Below are 23,520 nucleotides of genomic sequence, written 5' to 3' on the forward strand. Positions count from 1 at the left end.
CACACACACACTCACACACACACACACACACACACACACACACACACACACACACACACACACACACACACACACACACACACACACACACACACACACACACACACAACAAACACATTGTGTATGTATGTAATGTATACACTTCATCAGTGTTTCCTATCTCTATTTCTCCTATATTTTTCCTATCTCCTATGTTTACTGCCCTGCCGATGTATGTTGCCCCATATGTGCATTTAATTGGTCATTTCCAGTGTTTGCATGTAAGGGGCTTTGATGTGTGTGTTCCTTTAAAATCCCCCAGAGTGCTGTTGACTGGAGTTCAGTCAGCGTGTAGACCTATAAAACCACCAGTCCCACCTCACGTCCCGTTCCCATTAGGATTCTGACAGCCGTGTACAACATATCCTGAACATCGGCGCGTTTGTTTGTGTGTAAATAATCTGGCAAGCCCCAGCTTCCACCGTCACAATGGATACTTCAATTATGTGACAATGATCAAAAGACTAAGATGACAGATTGAAGCATTAGATTAGCCCCTTTGCTGTGTGAGTGTGCGGTAGCTAAACGTTTTGTGTGCCGAAAGCTATTGTTGAGCTGTACAAAATGGTGCCATGGATGGTTAGCAGTGTCTCGATCTCCTCCTCGATTTTAAATTTGTCTTGTTTTACTTCATTTGCTTTTGATTCAATCAATCAACTTTATTCGAGGGACTCGAGGTCCATTTAAAAGACATACAACATACACGTTAAAGTGATTGTTATGGAGGTCAGTTAAAGTGACTTACACAAGGAACTTTTTTAATATTTCTGAAACAGTCTAATTTTTCCCACGAGACCATCAGTGCAAAGAATGCTATTTTTATATAGGTTTTCGTGATTCCTTTGTCATGGGTATGCTCACCCAGGAACAACAGATGGCGTTGTAACAACAATTCTGCTTTTGTCTAAATGGGGTGCAAGAATTAACACAGAATTAACAGCTTGAGAATTTAAAACTCCATTGCCAAATACTGCTTCACTGTAATTGCTGTGCATATGCCAATACAGATTTTAACTTGAGATTTAATAAAATAAAAAATCCAAAATTTGGGGCATATTCACTTTCTTGCTGAAATGAGAACAACAATACCCTTGTGTCTGCGCATTTACTATTGCCTTTTTGAGCTATACTTTGACTCACTGAAAAGTTCCATCAGGTGACATTTGCAAAAGAAATATGCTAAATCACTGTACATGAACAACAGTGCAGTTAAACCTACAGATGCAAATGCTATTGGCAAATCTGTACAACGGCAATCACATTCAGTTTTATAATCATTGGGCTACAATATCAGATACCGCCATCAATATTTCTTAAAGTTATTTTTGTCTTAATCTTTCGAAGAACTGATGACGTTCCCTCCTTGAGATTCAACATTCTTTCTTTTGTCTCTGCATTGTTGGAAGGATTGGAGCGCTCTCTTTCGAAGTATGAGAATAGAGCAGTGTAAGCCTCAAGCTATTGTAAGGCCACTTGACAGTGTAGTGTACCTGTCCCACCTTGAGACTGATACTAAAAATAACATTTGTGAGTGATGGTGGTAGCAGAACATCTGAAACTCTCATTCTGAACAGTGCGGTCCATTTTCTCTCATTTCCTTATTAATTATTTCGTTTTTTTCAGGATAACCTTTGTTACATAAACATTGCTTTGTAATATGTCTGAATTTTTCCACATCCCTGTATAGACACGTAACATACAGTAGTACGTTCGAAATGAAGGCAGACATTTCCCATGGTCACTCAACAACCAATAAGAAGAAACCACTTCTCTCTTGTATGGCCTGGGAACGGCAGCGAACAAAACTGCAGCGTGATTTATTTAGTGGGATTTGAAGACATTTTTGGGTAGACATTGTGACATATTGTGAATGACAAAGAACTGGATGCTGCTAGACAATGCAAGCACATTGATCACTGTTATAATGTAAGCCCACGTTACCTGTCATCTACTGTAGATGATCAAATAGCAGTTGAAACATACAAATGAAATATGTATGTGAATATGAAAAACAATAGAACAGGTCCTAAGGATCAGAAATGTATTAATACTCTTCCTAACGCTTTTGAACATGAACTAGCTTATTATTTGAGTTATTTATTTGATGCAGACATGTTTCTAACATTATTTTTTTGCTTTGTTTGTATTATTTAAAAAGAAATCTGTTCACGCTCACATGCAATCAGAAATATAAAAAGGTGCACATTTTTGGCTCTAAATTACGAGCGATAGCCCACTTTCATATTCTGGCTAGAAAGTAAGCGCTTGTACTGTGTTGGTATTGAGTGAGGAGGCAGTAGTGTGTGTGTGTGTGTGTGTGTGTGTGTGAGTGCGTCACCCGCTGTCACACTGACACTGAGTGACTGAGCGCAGGGAGAGAAGTGCAACCAGAGGCATGATGAGGTTGCCTGTCAGTCTGAAGCAACAGGAAATCATCTGCATCTGATGTCTACCACTTTACACACACACACACACACACACACACACACACACACACACACACACACACACACACACACACACACACACACACACACACATGCCCTCACTTTTACAAAGGAGTGCACACAAATACAAGGGTATACTTACAAGCACACATGTGCACACACGTACACAAGTAGCCTGCACACTGTACAGTTACGCAGGCATGCATACATAAAAATAAAATGGGGAATAGGGAATGAAATACACACACTTATATGCACACACACAGACCACATGATAGTTAGCTGTCTGAACTTTTGCTGAGCCTAGACTCTGTCAGAGAGAGAAAATGTGTGTAGTTCCCTTTCTATTGGTCATCACTTCCTGAGGAAAAGCATGACCGCGCGCACACACGCACACACACACACACACACACACACACACACACACACACACACACACACCAGTCTCTTCTCCTGCCACTACCACTCTCAGTTTGGTTGGTGGTCAGTGAGCTGACACTTAACACGGGAGAAACAGGGTGAGTGGACTGTCCTGTACCCTGTACCCTGTGTGTGTGTGTGTGTGTGTGTGTGTGTGTGTGTGTGTGTGTGTGTGTGTGTGTGTGTGTGTGTGTGTGTGTGTGTGTGTGTGTGTGTGTGTGTGTGTGTGTGTGTGTGTGTGTGTGTGTGTGTGTGTGTGTGTGTGTGTGTGTGTGTGTGTGTGTGTGTGTGTGTGTGTGTGTGTGTGTGTGTGTGTGTGTGTGTGTGTGTGTGTGTGTGTGTGTGTGTGTGTGTGTGTGTGTGTGTGTGTGTGTGTGTGTGTGCTGTCATCCTTTTCATCATGTTGGATCAATGCAGGACCTGTTGCTAGCTACAATTCTTACATAGACCAGTCTACTGCCACTTTTCTCTTATAGTCATCTAGGAACCAGACATGTTCATCAGTAGGTCAACCTGGTTTGTTTGATGTGTGTGCAGTATGCCATCACCTCAGAAACGTGCTTGGGTTTTGAGCACCAGTGACCTCAAAAATCTGAGGTGTATAGATTTTTTTTTTTTTTTTTTTTTTTCCAAAAGAGCAAAATGGTGACTAGATCATGTGAAGTGGCTTTTGCTTCCATATTCTCCAGACGGTCTTCTCTCTTTCATTTTACTCTTCTTTGTATAGGTTTTTGTGTAAATGTGAAATGCAGGTTCAGGTTGCTTTTTTCAAAAATAAAAACAGTAAGTAGTAATATTTCAGGGATTTCCGAAGCAAAAAGAGGAGCTTGCATTTTTGTTGAATTCTTAAGACAAATGCGGTAATGTTTTTACAGCAGCGCCTAAGCACCTGCCAGGCGGCGCGTGCATATGTTTAGGAAGCGAGTGATTTGTTGCATGGAGACAATATTTAGATGTGACAATGTATGTCATATTAATAATGGTAATATGCCGTTGATGAAGCAACGTCATCTTTGATTTAATATCATCTAGGAAACACAGGAGCATTTTTACCTGTGCAAATGTATTAATAATAATAGCATTCTTTACACTGATGGTCTCATTTGCTGTTTGCTGGTCATTTCTGATCATAACAGGATAAAATAAACAGTTTCATAAACATTTAAAAGTTCCTTCGTAGGAGGTTTAAAGTCTATTCACGACTTCATAATCTATGATTCAAACCTGCGTGTTCATGATTTGCTAAATATATAGATGAGTATGCTTTCTAAAATTGTAGAAAAGCACATTTTCTTCACAATTCCTGAGCATTTATAAGTAAGTGTTGCCTCCCCCTCAATCTGACCTCACCCTGACCTGATGTTTATCAGCGATCCTAACCTTACAAGTTGAAAGTCTGATGAAAAGATCAAATAGAAAATCGTAAAGCGATTATCTGTTTTACTCAGCCCCTTGCCAGGCAGACAGAGAGTGTGGTTTCTTTGGCTCCCCGCCGTGCCAAGCTTTGAAGATTGATGAGTGAATTCAGTATCAAACCCGACAAGTGGGTTTAGAGACACTAGGAGACTCTCGTTTACTGTCGAGAGGGCAGTCCAGACCTCTGGCTGACACCTTTTTGTGTGTGCGCATGCTTTTCCATTACTCTCTTTACTTGATCACTTTGGTGGGGATGGGGAAGGCCCTTTCAAGTAATTCTGCCCACAGTGACTTCACACCTGCGATGTTTAAAAAAGAAAGAAAAAAAGTGCCAGTTTCCTGAAGAGTGAGGCAGGATGACAGCTTTACGAGCATATACGCAACATTGCAACATACACCTTTGTATACCGGGCTTTTTTTTTTGACAAGTGTGAACCGAGCTCAGTAGTTAAAAGTTGTCAAATCAGCGGCTTACAAATAAAGCACAGCATTTTACCACAGGCCGTGATCTCTCCACTGTAATCCCTATAGGACTAACCAGGCGAAAATATCAAGCGCACCTTAATATTTTAAAAGGAATGGCAGGTTAGCAAGATGGAAGAAATGCATTGATTGTTTGTTGGATTGACATGACGGTGCCTGGCTGTATTGTTACATTTTTATTTTTTTATTTGTTTGTATTGGAATTGCTAATGAAAATGCAAGTAAATATATACAGTACATAAAACAAAATTACAGGGACTGTGAGGCAGACGTGCAGGCGGGCATATCTGTGTTTAAGGGAGTGACACTAAACCACATGCTTTTTTACATGAAGAGGTCAGGAAGTCACAGTGCTCACTATCTCTCTCTCTCTATCCCCCTCTCTCTCTCTCTCTCTCTCTCTCTCTCTCTCTCTCTCTATCCCTCTCTCTCTTTCTCCTTCTCTCTGTTTGACACATACATTCATACACGAGACAACTGTCATAATATAAAAAGGCTTACTGTGCGTAAAACAAAGACTAGACAGGAGATACTCTGCAACATTTCGTATTGTCATCAGAATGTTATAAAAGCAACAGCAAGAAAACTTGTGGAGTGTTAGACTGAGTTAAATTAAAGGGGGAAGTCAGCAATTTTGCATAACGCTTGTTGTAAAATAATTTTTTTCAAAATCAGAGAATATCTCCTCATGATCTGCTACATAGAGTGTGTGCGTGCGCTGAAGAAGAAAAAACAGTGTTAATACACAGACAAGGCTCTGTAAACTGTCCTGTCGATAGCAATGTTGGGTCCCTTTGTTTGCGTAAACTTTGTTAACATCCTAGATTACAGAGCCTAGGCTTTGATTTAACACCAGTTTTTTTTTTGAGGAGTGAGTAGATACTCATTGATTTTGACCAAAAAGCGATTTTGACAACAAGATTCCATCTTTTAAGCCTGTATGTACAACTGCACATATTTATAGTTTAAAAATGAATTTTCATGTGTATATATTGTATCAAACTTTAACAGTTCTCGGATGCAGCAACCCGATTCATTACTAACAAAAAAAATCAAATCTCATAATACGTGTCAACCATGTCTGCTCTGACATTAGCGATGAACTTCTTGACATGGTTTTTATGCCAACAGAGCAGATAACAGTGTTAATGCCTCTGAATGCAGTGGGGCAGGTTTCAGCCTTTTGTCTCTCACTTTACTACATACACCAGACTGCAGGCTTCTGTGCTCATTTCAGATACCACTCTCTCACCTTGTGCGTTTTTTTCTTCTGCTTGACTGTTAAATGACTTACTGTGTGGGAGTATGGGAGGCTACCACACACACACACACACCGTTGGAAAAATTGTTGACGACACTGAATATTTTCTGACTGGAGGGCTCATTCATTATGAGTCTTTTGAAAGAGTTTTTTCTCAAGCTCTAGAAGTGTCTTCGTTCTTTGAATTTTTTTTTTATATACTGTATACTGATTAAAAAATAAAGATGAAGAAGAAGCTCAGTCATGAAATTCAATGGAACCTCCACATACAAGGAAATAAAAAAGACTATTTTTCTGCGCCGTAACCCGATACCCACCCAGCCTTTTGCTTCAGTGTGTTTTGGACCAAATGGTTGCTAATGTGAGGAAATATGAAAGTTAAAAAAAAAACTATATTTTATTTTGTTTTGCAACTTTGTCCCCGAAGGAAAGATTTCACATCTCTCTGTTTTGACCCCTTTGCTTTCACCTCATTTCCCTGAACTACGACTTAAAAATATAATCATCCACCTCTCCTGTTGTTAACATTATACTATAATGATTTCTGTTTAATGGTCCCCCAGCTTTTTCGGGTCAATCTGTACTTTATTTTTCATCTTGCTTTGTCAATGGATGTTTTTGTCCATTCAAATATCCTCAATACAGTTAAAGGGGTAGTACAGTATTTTTGAGGTTAGTTTGTATTACTTATACATAGTACAAGGCTGACTGCTGCTACAGCTTCCAAACTCCTTAAAATGACTGCTTCACAAGGTAACAGAATAACTAAGTACCTCATACAACCCCACTTCAAAAATACTGAACTACCCTTTACACCTTTAACGTGAAAATGTTGACGGTCTTAACTGGTATGTGTCAGCTCACACACACACACACACACACACACACACACACACACACACACACACACACGTACTTTACACTCCTACATTACCAACGGTGGACTATCCGTCTACATTGACCAAATGTGGACCTCTGTTTCTGGTATTTTAAAAATACAAAAACACAATATAAAATTGAATTACAAAGCGTTTTGTCATAATATTATCTTAAATGTTTTTTTAATAGGTTGCCAAGAGGGGACTTGAATTATTTAGTGATATCTACATATCAAAGAAAGAGGACACACAATCACACAAAAACACACACACACACACAGACACACACACACTGCATACGTATGGCTTGGCGGTGCAGTAGCCTGCCAGACCTGCCTGCCAGTGTGCCGTTGGCCTTTGTTATTATGTCACGACTCTGAGGCAATAGTTGATAGAAAGTAAGTCCTCTTTCTCACTACTCCTAATCTCACCTGGAAGACAAGTTCTCACAGGTGGAAAATCTGAGTGCTGGCAGAGGAGACATATACTCACGTGCGTACAAACTCACACACACACACACACACACAGACACACAGACACACACACACACAGACACAGAGGCATACACACCTTTGCAAACACAACACTCACCGCCTTAACCTTACAAACCATCTGTCACCTTTTATGATGTCTGACAGGGTGTTTGCCAATAAAGCACTCACGCATACGAACATGTTTGATTCAGTAGATTTTTTTTACAGTTACAGCACAAACTTGTTTTTTTACCGTCAATTAGGACATGATTTAGGCAGCGAGCTTTGAAGCCTCTGGAAATCTGGTCTGAAATAGTTACATAATGTCACTAAGCTTTTACATAAATCTGATGGTTTTGATAGAATGTTCGGGCAGCAAACATGCCGTGATTGGTTCAAAATACCTATTGTGTCATAAGAACCACCGGAGCATAGCCCACGCCTCATCTAAATGGAATTTCTGTAAAGTTTATCAAACTTAAAAGACAATATCTTTATTTTGGATTGATACATATGCCTAACTCTTTTTCAGAGGCTTACTGACACACCACTAACTCCCAAAAGTACGTAGTTAAAAGGATTTTCTGGATATCAATTTACAGTGGCTTTAACGGCAATTTGACCTCCTTCCTTATTTTCTCTTTTTCTAAGTCCTGTCATAAAGCCTGCCTTGTACAGAGCATGGTTTTCCTACGATAAGGGGTTTTTCGCTAACCCTCCAGGGTGCAGTAAGATTACTTGAAGTGGCCTGGGGACCCGCTCTCTTGTCACCCATGTCAGTTTACCCCTCTCACTCTTCATCTGGAGAGCAATCTATCTCTCCCACTAGAATACTATCTCCATGTGATGACTCAATGCCAACGGGGACACAAGTCCTTCCAATGCTCCATCCGCAGTATCTTAAGTTCGGATCGGATGGCGACCGGCCAACAAGCGGAAAAATAACCAGGTTTCTCTGGTTATTAATAGTCAGCATATTCCCCTACAGCGGCTTCCAAGACGTGGTGGAAGCTGCGGACACACACACACATGCACACACACACACACACACACACACACACACACACACACACACACACACACACACGCACAAACACACACTCTTCCTCTTTCTCTCGCTCGCGCTGAAACAATGTCACAGTCGATGTGAATTTTAAGTGGATCCCCCCGCTGATTTCTGGTGCCACGGTCCAAACAAGTGCCAAGGAAACAATAAGTAGCTGAGAAGGGAGGATGTTTATTTCCTCGCGGGGACTTTTTTCCCAAGTGATTTGGAGCCATTTCAAGCCATTTTTATACCTGGTGCTACTGTGCCATCGCAGCATTGCTATTTCAGTATTGTCCCACTGCATACTTCATCGCATTCTTTGGTGCATTTTTCTTTTTCCTAAATCAGGCACTCGACTTGAGATTGGTTGATTAGCGTGGGGTTTTTTATTTTGAGATCCGGTGGATGTTACAAAAGGCCAGGTGGTTCAGAGCAGAGACCCTACACACTCTATTGATTATTTATAAACTGTTTGCCAGTTTGCTTTTCCTTATCAGAGTGTCTTTATAGTTCAAATCAAGGTCAGAATTTCAAGTCAGAAATCGTGGCTTCCTCCGTCTAAAGTAAATACTCACTACCGCGTCAGTTAAAGTCCACTGCACAAAATATGGTCCCCAAAAACTACAGTGCCCAGCTGAGAATGAAGCAGACTGCACAGGGAAGTCCGAAACACATCATTGGTTTTTGAACTTTTCAAGGGATTTGTTGACAAGAACAAAAATATATATACTATCTCCGGCCTTATCATTTATTACTTAAACCACACTTTTAGGAATAGCATTGTTTATGTATGGCCATAGATTCTCAAGAATATATATTTTGTATTTATTATTTATCTTTTTTATAGATTAAAATAAGTTACTCATAGCAGGGCCTGTGGTTTAGAAAATCCAATTTGCCGTGTGTGTGTGTGTGTGTGTGTGTGTGTGTGTGTGTGTGTGTGTGTGTGTGTGTGTGTGTGTGTGTGTGTGTGTGTGTGTGTGTGTGTGTGTGTGTGTGTGTGTGTGTGTGTGTGTGTGTGTGTGTGTGTGTGTGTGTGTGTGTGTGTGTGTGTGTGTGTGTGTGTGTGTGTGTGTGTGTGTGTGTGTGTGTGTGTGTGTGTGTGGTTTGCTTCTGTGTGGCCTATATTAACCTTCTGATGAGTGGACTTTGACCATTTCGACTGGCTCCCCTAATGTCTGACCACTCAGGTTAGCCTTCATTCATTTATATCAACATCACAGAGCTGGATACATAGCAGGTGCTGTGTGCTGGGAAAGCTGTTTCCTGGACTTTCTGAAGGTTTCTGGTGATGTACAATAGTTTATTCTCTTTAAAAAGTTGAGATGGGGCGGCCCAGTTCCAACGCAGCTCTTCATGAAACTGTCTACAAGGATCTTTCAGTTTTTTTTTTATTGTAGCGGCCCTGCAGTGTTTTGAAATCACCAGAGCCTGCTGTCCGTAAGATCTTTGCTAGCGCTGTGTGCATTTGTTTATGTTAAAGAGTGATGCAGGAGGATGCATCTAGATGAGATAATGTGTTTATGTGTGTCAGATTAATTATGGTAAAAAGATGTTTCTGCTCGGCCTGCTGTAATACCAAAATAGCATTCTCTTTTCACTGATGGTCTAGTTTGCTGTTACAGGTCATTTATGATTCTTAGTGGAAAAATTAGACTGTTTCATTTATTAAAAAGCTCCTCGTTGGAGGTTCAAAAACCTGTAAGATATTTCAGTCATTCACAAGGTGCAGTGTGTTCCACTCCCAGAGCTTAACTCTTCCATCCTTGGCCTCAGACAGACGGAGGCTCAAACTGTCCCAATCTGCTTTGCTCTGGTTGGTTAATCACACAGCCAGCCGCCCAAACAGCAACAGAGGAGGACGCTGTTATGAGCAGGAGAGACGTTCCTCAGTGCCAGAGTTCGTCTTGTACTCCCTGTGACACACAGCCTCCCTGTTTACTAGATAACGGACAGACTGCAGGAATTAGCTGTGTGTGTGTTTGGCGTGTGTGTGTGTGTGAGTGCGTTTGGCGTGTGTGTTTGTGGTGCGTGTGTGTTTCCATTTGTGTGCTCTCTTTCGTATAAGTGTGGGCATATGTGTGCCTGTGTTTTGGCCGTTTGTGTGTGTGTGTGTGTGTGTGTGTGTGTTTGCGCGTACCGCATTGTTTAGGTTTCTGTTTTTTTTGAGCAGATATGTTTAATCATTAACACTATGTAATGTTCAACTAACTTGGGAGCTTGTCTGTGTTTATTTTCTTTTTCTCATCCTTTGCTTCTCTTTTATCTCATTCTCCCTTTTTCTCCAAGTCTTCCCCTTCCTCCTACACTCCTTTCTCCGGTCCTTCTTGTTGTATTTTTTTTATTTCATTCAACAAGGTCACATACAGTCTACAGAGGATATTGCATCATCTGTCGCGTCACTGCCTCCATCTTTAATACTGTATATCCTTTATGAAACCACGTTATAGTCTCATTGAGAATAACATTTATTTTCGCAATACACAGCTACAGCTACAGTGACAACATAAACACAAGACAAAAATACAAGTTCAAAATGCAGTATGTGAAATTGAGTAAAATACATTAAAATAATCACAATTCCATTGGACCAACCAGATGCATTGTTTATGTGTTTTCGCATACAGGCTTGTTCTCAACACCTGACCAAGGGAAGCTTTTAAGATAGAAATAAAAAGAACGATAAAAATGGTAAAAAATAGTTAAGAGTAAAACACAAAAATTTGAAAATATTCAATATTACACTTTCTATTGGTGTCTGACTTCAAACTTCTGGCTTTGTGTTTATCTGATCGTATTTTACTGTCTTTAATTCCTCTCTTTTTATGTTTTTTGTTAATTTTTTTGTTAAGGAACTTTGTAACACTGTTAAGAAAAGTGCTGTATAAATAAAGTTTATTACTATATAATTATATTAACTCTCTCTCTCTCTCTCTCTCTCTCTCTCTCTCTCTCTCTTTCTCTCTCTCTCTCCTGTATGCAGACATGGTGGACACCCAGCAGCTCCTAGCCTGGCCCGTTGGTTTCAGTCTGAGCGCCGTGGACCTGTCAGAGCTGGATGACAGCTCCCACTCTCTGGACATGAAGCACTTGTCCACGTTAGACTACACCTCCATCTCCTCCTCCTCCGTCCACTCATCCCTCTCTCCCCCGCTCCTCTCCTGCCTGTCTTCCCCCTCTGCTGCTGCCGGGGCCAACGGGGGTGTGGCCTGCTATGACCCCAGCCCACCACAGAGACACACAGAGCACCACATCACCAACATGGACTACACAAACATGCACAGCTACAGGACACAGCCTACCACACACAGTGAGTCCAAAGGAGGGGTTAATTAAAGGAACAGTTTAAAAAAAATGTTTTACCTTTTTTGCCTCACTCTCCTGCTCAAAAAAAGGAACACAGAAACCGTTTTCGGGAGAAAAAAAGCTTGAACTTTGAAATGAATATGTTGAAAATGTTGAACTATTCCTTTAACCAGACTTTTAAAAAAAAAAACATTAACTCAGTTCTGAAGGCTGCACACATAGCTAAACAGAAAATCTCACTTGCGGGGAGTAGAAGCTGAATCATTTGCGACCTGTTTGAAGGACCTAGGGTTCTCACAGATGCAAGTGTACCACACGTAGAGAGGAGACGGTGTAGCAGCCAATAATGTAATAAAAGTTGATAATGTAATAACTGCCATTCATGTAATGATTTTTTCCATGTATAATTAATAAAAGCTAACAATGTAACATGATAACATTTCTGAACAAATAAGGCAATTGCTGTACGCCCATAATGTAGAATAGGGCTGTTTGTTTGGTCAGGTATTCAAGCGGGTAGTTAAAAGAGGCAATAACATGGAAATATGATACTTTAGAGCCAATAAATCAAACGATAGAGTCAATATAGAAGTATGTATTACATTATCAGCTCAATTTATTCGATTTAATGACTTATGACGTTATTGTTTTAGAAATGTTATTGCTTTATTGGCAGGGTACTACATTAAAGAAAACCAGGGGGCTTATGATGAGACAATTAAAACCTGAAAAGGGGGTATTTGTGTACGTGGTGAAATAAGACATTTTTTTCTTTCTGTTTTTGTTTTTCTCTCCATCAGATTCTATCAAACTGGAACCCGAGTCTCCTCCACAGTATTCGGACAGCTCAGTGTTCTCTAAGCTCCAGGAGGACACAGCAGCGGCCACAGCAGCCCTGAACATCGAGTGTCGCGTGTGTGGAGACAAAGCCTCCGGGTTCCACTATGGAGTCCATGCCTGTGAGGGCTGCAAGGTAAAAGAGTGAGACAGGAAAATAAGATGTGTTAATATACTGTATCCATACAATACTTTTTTTCATAATCAGTTCATTTGCTGATGATATATAGGCCTACGCTGCCTTTTGCAGCAGCAGAATAATTATTATTCATATATCACTGGTCAGTTGCTCAGTTTTTAAGACGTGTTGTTTAGGCAAAATCATCTTTTTTCTCCCTACTATTCAGTGAGAGATGCATATTACGGCTTATATTGCAGTTCAAAGCAGTGGTGAAAAAATGTACTGCGGCTCTCAAAAAGGAACACTCAAGATGAAGAAAAAGAATTGACAGTCATACCACCTCAGGAAATGGTGAAGGGTGCAAACTATTTCTACTGCAAATGGCTATAGTTTTTTTTCTGTCTCTGCCAGTCTTCCTTTTTTTTCCGTCACGTGTGTCACTCTTCGGGTGAATGGTGTTGGTGGAATAAATAATTCTGTAATGCACAACGAGAGAAGTGTGCATTTTTTTTTTCTTTTATGTCTCTCACTTTAACCACAAGGCCCATCTATGTTCCACTGTGTGAGGGCTCAAAGAAAGGCGTGCTTGTATATACGTACCCCCACACCAGCCCAGTCTGTTTGTATGTAAGTGTGTAGGGTATAAATAACTAATAGGGGGTGTAGGGGAAGGTTTCATACACATTTTTCCATTTTTATTTACCTATGTAGAGACATTACAAGAAATGATGCAACTCAATGCATTACAATGGACCCTAGTATACATTCTATTCAAACGTCCATCAAGGAACGTTTAAATGTTTATGAAACAGTCTTATTTTGCCTCTCATAAATGACCTGTGACAGCAAACAAGACAATGAAAAAAAAAATGTATTTCGCTAATTATTAATACCTTTTGCCCCGGGTCCGATTTTAACCTGGGGAACTCGGGACGAACCGATTTCCGGCAGGCAGACAGGAACATCTTGTGTTTATGAATGGTTCTAAATCATCACTGAGTGAGGGGCACACTTCTTGTTATAACTGCATCATCTGCAACTGCAACATTAATGGCTACAGCAGTGTTTTTAATATTTTAACAACCCTTATTGCCATCTTCGATCACCAAACTATTACAATCAACTTGCAGCGTAATGGAATCAATTCACCCTTAAAGTGCAATGCCGGCCAGGGACTGTTGATTTGGCTCCAAGTTTGCGAGGGGCTTTTCTGTCCTATACTGCACCTTGAGCGGCTGAATGAAGCTAAGGTACAGTAGTCATTGTTCTGCGCTGGTCTCGGGGGACATGCAGCAGAAACGGGGGTCAGCCAGGCAGGCAAACGCTTAATTGTTCCAAAACAGAAAACATTCTTTATTGAGGCGGGGTCTTGACCCCCTTTAACTTCCTCCTTCTTTAAATAACCTTCAGGATTAAAAAAGGGAACGTATGTGTAGAACAGGAATGCAGATGCCAAACACAACACCAGAGTCCAGATGTTGATTTGTGTTCTAAAAATAAATAATAAATACCTTGCATACGATTTCCTCATAAAGCTTACAGGTTTTTCTTAATGGTGTCTATTGTAGTCTTTTTTGCAATTCATCTGGGGAATAGTTTTTCTAAGTCAGCAGCATTGACAAACACAACGGACATCAGCAAGCATCGCGTGTAGGAATGTGTGTGTGTGTGTGTGTGTGTGTGTGTGTGGGAGTTTGACCATGGCTGTGTAGTTAATAGATAAGCACACACAGCTCTTATGGCTCCCTTGGTCCTAAGGTTGAAAACATCAAAGCGCGAGTCCACCCTGAAACACAATCTAGCTCAGTTGGAAGTATGATTGACTTCCTCACTGATTAGAAAGGCCCAGGGTAATCTTATCAGCATCTATCGGTCAATAGTGTGTATGGCGCTCCGAACCTACACCAACAACAGACATCAGTCAATATTGGGGACATTTTAAAAACTAAAAAAAGAGTGTTATGCCGTGGTCTCTCCTCTAACCATAATCAATTGTCATTTCATGTTTTTGCCTATTTTCAACTATAAACAGATAGAGGTGTTTTCTGAATTTATAAGGCATGTTAAGTAATAGTTGTATTTTAATATATAACTTTGTCTTATTATACCTATTTAACTGATCCTTGTCAGTTTGCATCTGTATAGTTCTACTATCTTTAACCACAATTATCTCAGCATTAATGTCAAATGTGCCAACACAAGCAATTTGTTTCCCCTTTTCTCGAAGACACTAAATGTAATATTTCCAGGAAATGGTAGTTCCAAAAAAGGTCCAAATGTCTTAGGCATTATGTATTATTAGAAGATCTTGCAGAAAGAATTGCAGTTTTGAGCTGCAAAAAAGCAGGATATCATTAATATCTACATCTTTTTCCTCTCTCTCTCTCTCTCTCTCCCTCCCTCTCTCTCTCTCTTCTAGGGTTTTTTCAGACGCACCATCAGGTTAAAGTTAGTGTACGACCACTGTGATCTCCACTGTCGCATTCACAAGAAATCCCGCAACAAGTGCCAATACTGTCGCTTCCAGAAGTGCCTCAACGTCGGCATGTCACACAACGGTAAGATGCCGATACTGCCTTACAGTTTTTTTATTCAAGCTTTATTTGATAATACAGAGTTGAAATGAGGAGACACAGAGAGAGAGGGGGGGGATGACATGCAGTAAAGGCCGAAATGGTACGCGCTCTATCCACTACGCCACCGGAGCGCCCACCTTTCAGTCTTTTAACATTATACAGTAAAAGCTAGGTCTTGAAAAGCTTCACTACAGGGTGAAAACGGAAGTCAGAGCTTCTGTGCATTCAGTTTGTTCTTTTATTTTCATGTCTTTTCTACAGAAAACAACATTCAAGCGTGCTATAAATACACAGATGCAGGTTAGAAAGTAAGATTTTTCTTTGAAATTGTGGCCCAGGAAATGTCTCCTTTTGCGAGGCCACCTCTTGTTGCCTGTGATGCCCTGTGTAGATAAGGCTACATCTTCACCACACTGCTGCCAATTTTGGTCTTTGAGGTGTGGTGCACGCAGCAACGCACACCGCTGCCTTAAATGTTGCCATGTTGCTTCCTCTGTGGTCTTGGGTCTGTATCACACCCGCGGGGCCATGCTCAAGTTCCCATCACTTGACACAATGGTACCTAGCAACCCAACAGCATGATTCACAGATTAAATGGTGGTTGACGGCTAACTTTAACACCACATGATATCTCAAAACAAACTTTTTTTTTAGATGTTTTGGTCGAACTTGACGGAATATGTCAAGCTGCCGATATCACATGATCTCATGCTCATCTAAAGATCAAATTAGTTTTGAATTTTTTTTATCATCAAGAGATACTTCTTTAATCTTGGTAGGATGACAACTATGGTTTGAAGATGGTATCCATACTCATACATACATACATTTTCACAATTTCAGGAATGCAGCACTAGACACTCAGGCAGCTCTGTACAAAAAGTATATACTGTAGCCTATACAGTCAGTTACTGAAATTTAAGAACCACGTATTTAAGGTTTCATACAGGACATCATTATCACTCTCAACTCACAAGCAACTTTACTAGAAATTGCTATTGAAGTTTGTTCAGTGATAACACAACCCCTATTGTGCACACACTGTTAATAATAAATCTTTGAATAAATACAATTTCAGACGGCAAAAAATGATATGAAATAAACAAATCCACATGTGCATGCTTTGCTCAGCCGTGATACACCCACGCATCTTTTTTTTTTTTTTTGTTTTAGTTTCACACCTATACCCGACAGGTCACGGTAAAAGTGCTGTGAATAGTGCACGGCTGGGAGGAATTGCCAACGCCTCACACACCCTGCTCTCTGTCGAACCATCAATCATTCTCTCAGTCCAAACCCAGCTCTCTGCTCAAGCTGCTGTGTACATTCACAAGCAGCCTCTGATGAAAGGTGTTCGGTGGATGTAAAAAAAAGCTAGCTCCAATTATGTACAACAAATGTAGGCTACAACTGATCTCAGATATGATTGTTGCTGCGCTACATTGTGGTAACATAGTTCCATTGGTAATCCTTTACAATGAGGGTACATTAATTTACTTTGTTACTAACAAAGTACTGAGAATGATACAGACAAAGTACTGAGAATGATACAATTACATGCATTACAAGCCTCACATTCAAATACACATCAACTAAACAAAGAAATGATGATAATAGTATAAAGACATAAGATAAAATAGATTACATTACTACATACTTTCTTGTGTGAAACATCTTTGTAAACGTGACTGTTCTGTTAGAGTTTTTTTATTGCCTGTTTTTTTTGGGGCCACCGAGTTGCAACAAACCCGTTTTTATATAACGTGGACGTCGTGGGTGTATGGGCGTGTAACAGTCGTGCTGATTGACATTTCCCATGACTCTCCTGATAGTTTTTTTTTTTTGCACGTGTTATGGTGGGACAACTTCCAACTTGAAACATTTTTTGCTATATGTTGTAATTCTCAGCCTAGCACGACTTGAGCATTAGAGTCCAGTGCTGCTTTTCATTCAAATAAAAGTTCCTCTCACTCTGTACTGTAGAAGGATGTGATGGACTCGGTCTGACATGATGAATAAATCAGCAACATGAATCATAATAACACTGTCAAAACAATGGCCCCATCTGGTAGGATGGCCTAGAGGAAGAGGGGGGCCGACCAGTAACCATGAGGTCGCTGGTTCGATCCCCGGCACCGGACAGGAAGGTGTTACCTGTAAAACTAGAGGTGGCTGGTATGACATCTACGGTGCCCACCATCTCTATTGGTTCAATCCCTACAGTGTCTCCCTCCCCACCCCCAGTTAAACAGCTCCATTCATTCATTAAAAGTGCAGTCAGTGATTCTGGAGAACGCTTGTTGTCAATATCCCTGTAGGTTTATATCAGTGAATATCTCCCCACGCTCTGCCCGTCTATACTATGTGTGTGCTGAACAATTTTTTTACTTTTCTTTCTAGTTTGAATATCCAATAAGTTTTTGTTTGTTTGTTAAACTCAAATCCAAGTAGGATTCAAAGCTCAAACAGCAAAACTACTTAATACTTAAAGTATATCTCTAGAATTTACATCAATAATTAGTCAACTAGTTTTTTTTTCCTTTTACTGCCACTTTATGCCTCTGTCCCTATTCTCCCCTATAGCCTTGTTGTATCACTGGCCTCTTATTGAATGAGATATACAGCCCATGCTTTGATAGTCGGCTCTGCCCTGTGTGTGTGTGTGGGTGTTTATTTATCAATGATTGCCATCTCAGAGTGCATAGACCTCAACTGATTTCCCCTCCAACCTGCTGTGTCACCGTTGCGGGCGCGCTGCCAGCCAGTCGTCGGCGGTGGTGGTGGTAGGGTCACTTGAGTTTGTATTCATTTGCCTAAGGTGTGTTTTCACTACACAGTCAGCATTACACAACCACATTTATGCACGCTGACGTAAAACACAGAGCTTAGGCTTCAATAGAGAGAGAGATAATTAATGACTTCCACTAACTGACCGTTTCGTAACTCAAATTTCAGTGATTATCGTCTTTCGTCGAACACTATCAAACCACTTCCCAGTAAGCTATTGAAATGATTTACTTATTTTTTTAAGATCAATATGGAAGCTAAATAGAAAAAAGTCAAAAAGAAATGGCATTAATACAACGTTCATTTAAATTGGGTACTTATTGTAAATCCACAATGTAATAGAAAAAACCCACAGGTGAAAGAGGGAGGAGGAAAGAGAGTTTTAAAAATGTACGACAGGTGTTTTGCAACCAGCTGTGAAAACATCATTACTTGCTAATAAAAACACCTTAAGGCGTTTACAAGAGGAAACAATTCATTTTAGGCACGCCTCCTGAAACCACATCAGTACATTGTTGCCAGCGGATTTTCCCTTCCACTAAATGATTGTGTTCAGAAAAGACAATTGAGGCAAACTGTGAACCACCATAGGTTGTTTTTACCTCCAAACTGTTAAGAAATGTTGTAGCAGTCTCCAGTTATACCTTTTTTGAGGCATCACATTATGGGCCAAACAGTTATTTACGTTATATTTGTTATTGGTTAAGATATTTTATAGGTTATTGGTGTTACTACATTATCGTCTTTTATTTAATTAAAAACTGAAACGTTGGGGGCGCCCTTAGCTCAGTTGGTAGGGTGTCCCTCCCCTCCCCCCGGGCCGGGCCCAGCAGCAGACCCGAGTTCGATTCCCGCCCGCGGTCGTTCTCTGCACGTCACTCCCCTGTCTGCCCCATTTCACCTCTGTCTCTCTGCACTATCAATAAAGCATAAAAATGCCCAAAAAATATCGAAAAAAATAAAAAATGAAACGTTACACAATGTTATTGGTAGTTATTACATTATCTGCAGTTATTACATTGTTGGCTGCTACAAATGTTAAAGAAATATAGCACTAGATGGACTGTAAATTAAATATTGTGTGTGTGTGTGTGTGTGTGTGTGTGTGTGTGTGTGTGTGTGTGTTTGCGTACGTGCGTGTGGGTCTCAGTATGCCTGTTTGTATGTGTATGTTATTCTCAGTATTATTATCCTTTCTTACAGTGTGTCCCTCTGTGTATGCTATTGATACACTGTATCCGCCTGCTTTCAAACCTGTGTCCATCTGTGTGCACTACTAATGTGTGTCTGTCTTCCCTTCTTTCCCAGCCATTCGTTTTGGCCGGATGCCCCAGGCGGAGAAGGAGAAACTGCTGGCAGAGTTTTCGTCTGACATGGACCACATGCACCCGGAGGCAGCAGATCTGAGGGCCCTGGCCCGCCATCTGTACGAAGCATATCTAAAATACTTCCCCCTCACCAAGGCCAAGGCCAGGGCCATCCTCTCTGGGAAGAATGGAGATAACGCGGTAAGCAGCACTGCCTCCGTTACACTTTACTTTGATTTTTTTTGGGGTGTGTGTACGTGTGTGTGTGTGTGTGTACAAATGAAATCGACAGGATCTCATATTTCGAAAAAAAGAAAAAGAAAACTGGTATAGGACACAGAACGCCGTCTTGAATCTCTATATTCTTACTTTTTAAAGGTGGAGTCAGCGACTCTGGAGAACACTTTTGATAAAGCACTTTTTTGGTCAAAATCAGTTGTGTGTGCAACAATTCCAGTTTACAGAGCCTAGGCTGTGTATCAACACACAACACGGACAGGTAGCGAATCCTGAGGAGATATTCACTGATTTTGACCAAAAGATATTTTGACCAACAAGCTTTTTTCCAGAATAGCTGACTCCACCTTTAACTCACAGCTACAATTATCATAATTTTGTCCTACCTTCAACCATGAATTAAAAAAAGAACAACATAAAAACAATACCTGTTTGAATTGAAGGAGTGTAGAATCTTTGAACTCAAAGAAAGTCAAACTTTCCCACTAAAAATTTTTTACCTTTTTTTCTTGCCAGCATTGTCTTCACGTTACCACGCTCCGAAATAGTTGATCTTTTCTGGCTTTTTATTGCCGCTCCAACAGGAAAAGTGGATTGACTGGTTTCTACATGTCATGGCTGTTAGAGAACATCTCAGGTTACGGTGGTCAAGCTGTGCAACAGAATAAAACTGTTTCTCAGCGCTCTTGATATACAGTAATGCCTTCAACATTCCCACTCGACATGTCAAACTAATTTATCGAGACATTTGGTCATTTATACAAGTGGACTGTAGGAAAATGTGTCGGCCAAAACAATCAAAATGTGAGATATCAGCTATTTTCTGTGTTTTTCTTACCGAAGATGTTAAGATATTGAATCGCAGTATTTCAAAAGAGACTTCAAAATCAGGAAATCCTCCACATCAACTAAATAACAAGTGGCACATAAAATAAAGCTTAATATTTTATGATCCACAAAATGGTGAAATAAAAAATAATTAGAAGCGATATAATGTAAGGGGAACTGTATAACAAGCGGAAGATTACAAAGTCAGCAAGTAGCCTACGTTTGTTAATAAATTCAACTTTTCATGTTAGTGAATGAAAGTGCTTTTTCTTCTTTAAAGGTGATACGAGGAACTTCTAGATATTTCTGAAACAGTCTAATTGTTCCTCTAATGATCATATATGTAACAGCAAAATAGACCATCAGTGCAAAGAATGATTTTTTTATACAGTTTTTCTTAATGCCTTTGTCATCGGTACGCTCACCCAGGAACAACAGCTGGCATAGTAAAAACACTACCGCTTTTGTCCAAAGGGGTTGCAAGAATTAACACAAACTGAAAGTTCCTTGGAGCACCTTTAAAAGTTACGCAGTCGTGCTTTAAATTTGACAGTCCCAAACGTCCACGCAAACTTTCCTATACAGTAGTTAAAAATGATTCCTGTTCAGGCGATTCCACCAGCCGCACTTACTTAATTCACTTTCCCAAGACATGATTTTTCATTTCATAACATTTTGTGAGAATTGCTTGCTGTCATTCCCTGAAGAATGTACCATTATTCATTTTACCATTATATAAAAAAAGAAATGGACGATTTAAGTCCATGAATGGCAGCATTCATAATTCAGGCCAGTACATGTCTTTCGCCAAAAGACATAGCGCGACTTTAATTCAGTTAAGCTTCGTTTACCTGGGAATGGTGTTTTCACCTGCGTCATCCGGCTGCTAACATTTATTTTTCTTTAGCCATCAGACGTATAAAAATGTGAAGTGTTTGCTTTAGTGGGTCTGGGTGAATGAGCCATGACCAAAGTGCATAGACACTATACGTGAGAGATATGTGATACAACACCTGTACTTACATGTCCTCAGAAGACCTACAGTATAGAGGCTAACACTTTTTTTTCTACTCCCTCTCTTCCGCCATTTTACCTGCAGCCTTTTGTCATCCATGACATGAAGTCCCTGATGGAAGGAGAACAGTTTATTAATTGCAGACAGCTACCCAACCAGGATCACCAGCAGCAGACACCCGCTCTGACAGTCGGACACGGAGGTTAGAAGCACAAATGATTTTTCATGATGTAGAGATGTTATCAAGTCTGTTATTATTATTAAAAAAATAACATTGAGTTAATGGCCATTAAAGATGGTTGTATAGAAAGTATACAGACGCAAACAGACAATTGTCTAATGTTCTACTTACCTTACGTAAACAAGGTTAATATTTTTCTTGTACATTGTGCCGGTTCAAATACAGTAATAAAAGAATAGCGAGGTTGGGTATAATAAACACCCAAATGCACATTTTGATCCTATTATTTATACTAGTATGAAAGAAGATATAAAATAGATTAAAAAATCCTCTTAAATTGAACATTTGCCGATTCCAGGCCCATTAGGAGCTCACCTGGGCTCAGACTGTGGTGTGTTGGATGCTCTGGAGCTGAGGTTCTTCTACAGCTGTCAGTCGCGTTCGGCCGAGGCGGTGAGGGAAATCACAGAGTTCGCCAAGAGTATCCCGGGCTTCATAGACCTGGATCTCAATGATCAGGTAAGAGAGACACATGAAAACGGCTCAAACCTGTGTATCAGGTCAATGACTATTAGGGGTGGTGACAAAAATCTATATCCTTCCTTCTGAGATTTTGAGTCAAAAATCAATTTCTTATTTTATTTTATTTTTTTATATGTATTTCGCTGACGCCTGTAATGTTGACTTGCCTTAAAATCACATGCGTTACAAGCTTCACATTAAAATAGACATAAAATGAAGATACTGTAGATAAGACATGGACTTTATTTTGCCACGACGCTTCTTAATAATGGGAATCGAATAATGTGTTCACCATGTGTATGAAGTTGTATAACTGTAAAACCATACCTTACCTGTTGTAGTTCTTGAGATATATCTATTGACTATCCGCTTCTCATCTCGACCCTTTTCCCCCCAGGTGACGTTGTTAAAGTACGGAGTGATCGAGGTCTTAATCATCATGATGGCTCCGCTCATGAACAAAGACGGGACGCTGATCTCCTACGGGCAGATCTTCATGACCAGAGAGTTCCTCAAGAGTCTGAGGAAACCCTTCTGTCAGATGATGGAACCAAAGTTTGAGTTCTCCGTCAAGTTCAACGTGCTGGAGCTGGACGATAGCGACATGGCTCTGTTTCTGGCTGTCATCATCCTCAGCGGGGGTGAGTGGGGTCTTTATTTTATTTTTTTACTATACGATTTATATTTATTTGAAGGGTAAACCTCTTGAAGTGGATCGTCTCATTTGCAAAAAAAAAAAAATTAAACATAAATATACAGATAATTCAAAACACAAAATACATTTGCACATTCAAAAAAGCTCTCCTAAGCCTAACTAATCCAAATACCCACTGACATTTCGAAAAAGATTAAGTTAATAATTAATATTTCCCAGCTTATAGGGCAGAAATACATGTATAAGATATCTCATAATCTTAAGCAAACAAGGTTTTTTCATTTATCTAATGAACTTGAACTGTAGATGACACAAAAGATCATGGCAGTGTGAATATTTATTGTGTGGTGGCTGCTGTTAACAACCTTAAAGTAGCATTTTACACGCCATCCATGGCCAGCCTTGACCCATTTATCAGTTCACTCATAGGCACGCGATACTATTGAAAACAAAGTGGATAAGAGCTGAAGGTGAGTCAATCGGTTTCACGTGAGAACAATAAACAGTGACCTCATCGGATTCTCCCCATTTTCTTGACCAAAATTTAACACATTTTGTCAACGAACAAAATACAAAAATATATATATCACTGTTTTCTAGACAGCCATTTGAGCCACTGAAAGTCATGCAATTTTTTTATATTAAAAATGCAGTATGAAGGTTCCAGCGTCAGTGAAGCATCA

General features: G+C 40.0%; 2 protein-coding genes across 3 annotated transcripts in view; one reads left to right on the forward strand and one right to left on the reverse strand.

Moving 5' to 3' along the window:
* tamm41 (TAM41 mitochondrial translocator assembly and maintenance homolog) overlaps positions 1–23,520 on the reverse strand; it is a 347,761-nt gene that overhangs the window by 97,701 nt on the left and 226,540 nt on the right. The window lies entirely within an intron of this gene.
* The window catches only part of pparg (peroxisome proliferator-activated receptor gamma), a 33,109-nt gene that overhangs the window by 7,042 nt on the left and 2,547 nt on the right, over positions 1–23,520 (forward strand). For both annotated transcript variants that reach the window (XM_080025702.1, XM_080025701.1), the window contains exons 2-8: positions 11,449–11,775; positions 12,572–12,744; positions 15,149–15,287; positions 19,401–19,600; positions 21,564–21,681; positions 22,019–22,179; positions 22,580–22,823. In XM_080025702.1, coding sequence (XP_079881828.1) covers positions 11,451–11,775; positions 12,572–12,744; positions 15,149–15,287; positions 19,401–19,600; positions 21,564–21,681; positions 22,019–22,179; positions 22,580–22,823 — 1,360 coding nt within the window. In that variant the 5' untranslated portion in view covers positions 11,449–11,450. The remainder of the gene's footprint in view (positions 1–11,448; positions 11,776–12,571; positions 12,745–15,148; positions 15,288–19,400; positions 19,601–21,563; positions 21,682–22,018; positions 22,180–22,579; positions 22,824–23,520) is intronic.

The sequence above is a fragment of the Ammodytes marinus genome, assembly GCF_949987685.1.
Source record: "Ammodytes marinus genome assembly, chromosome: 4".
Lineage (NCBI taxonomy): Eukaryota > Metazoa > Chordata > Actinopteri > Uranoscopiformes > Ammodytidae > Ammodytes > Ammodytes marinus.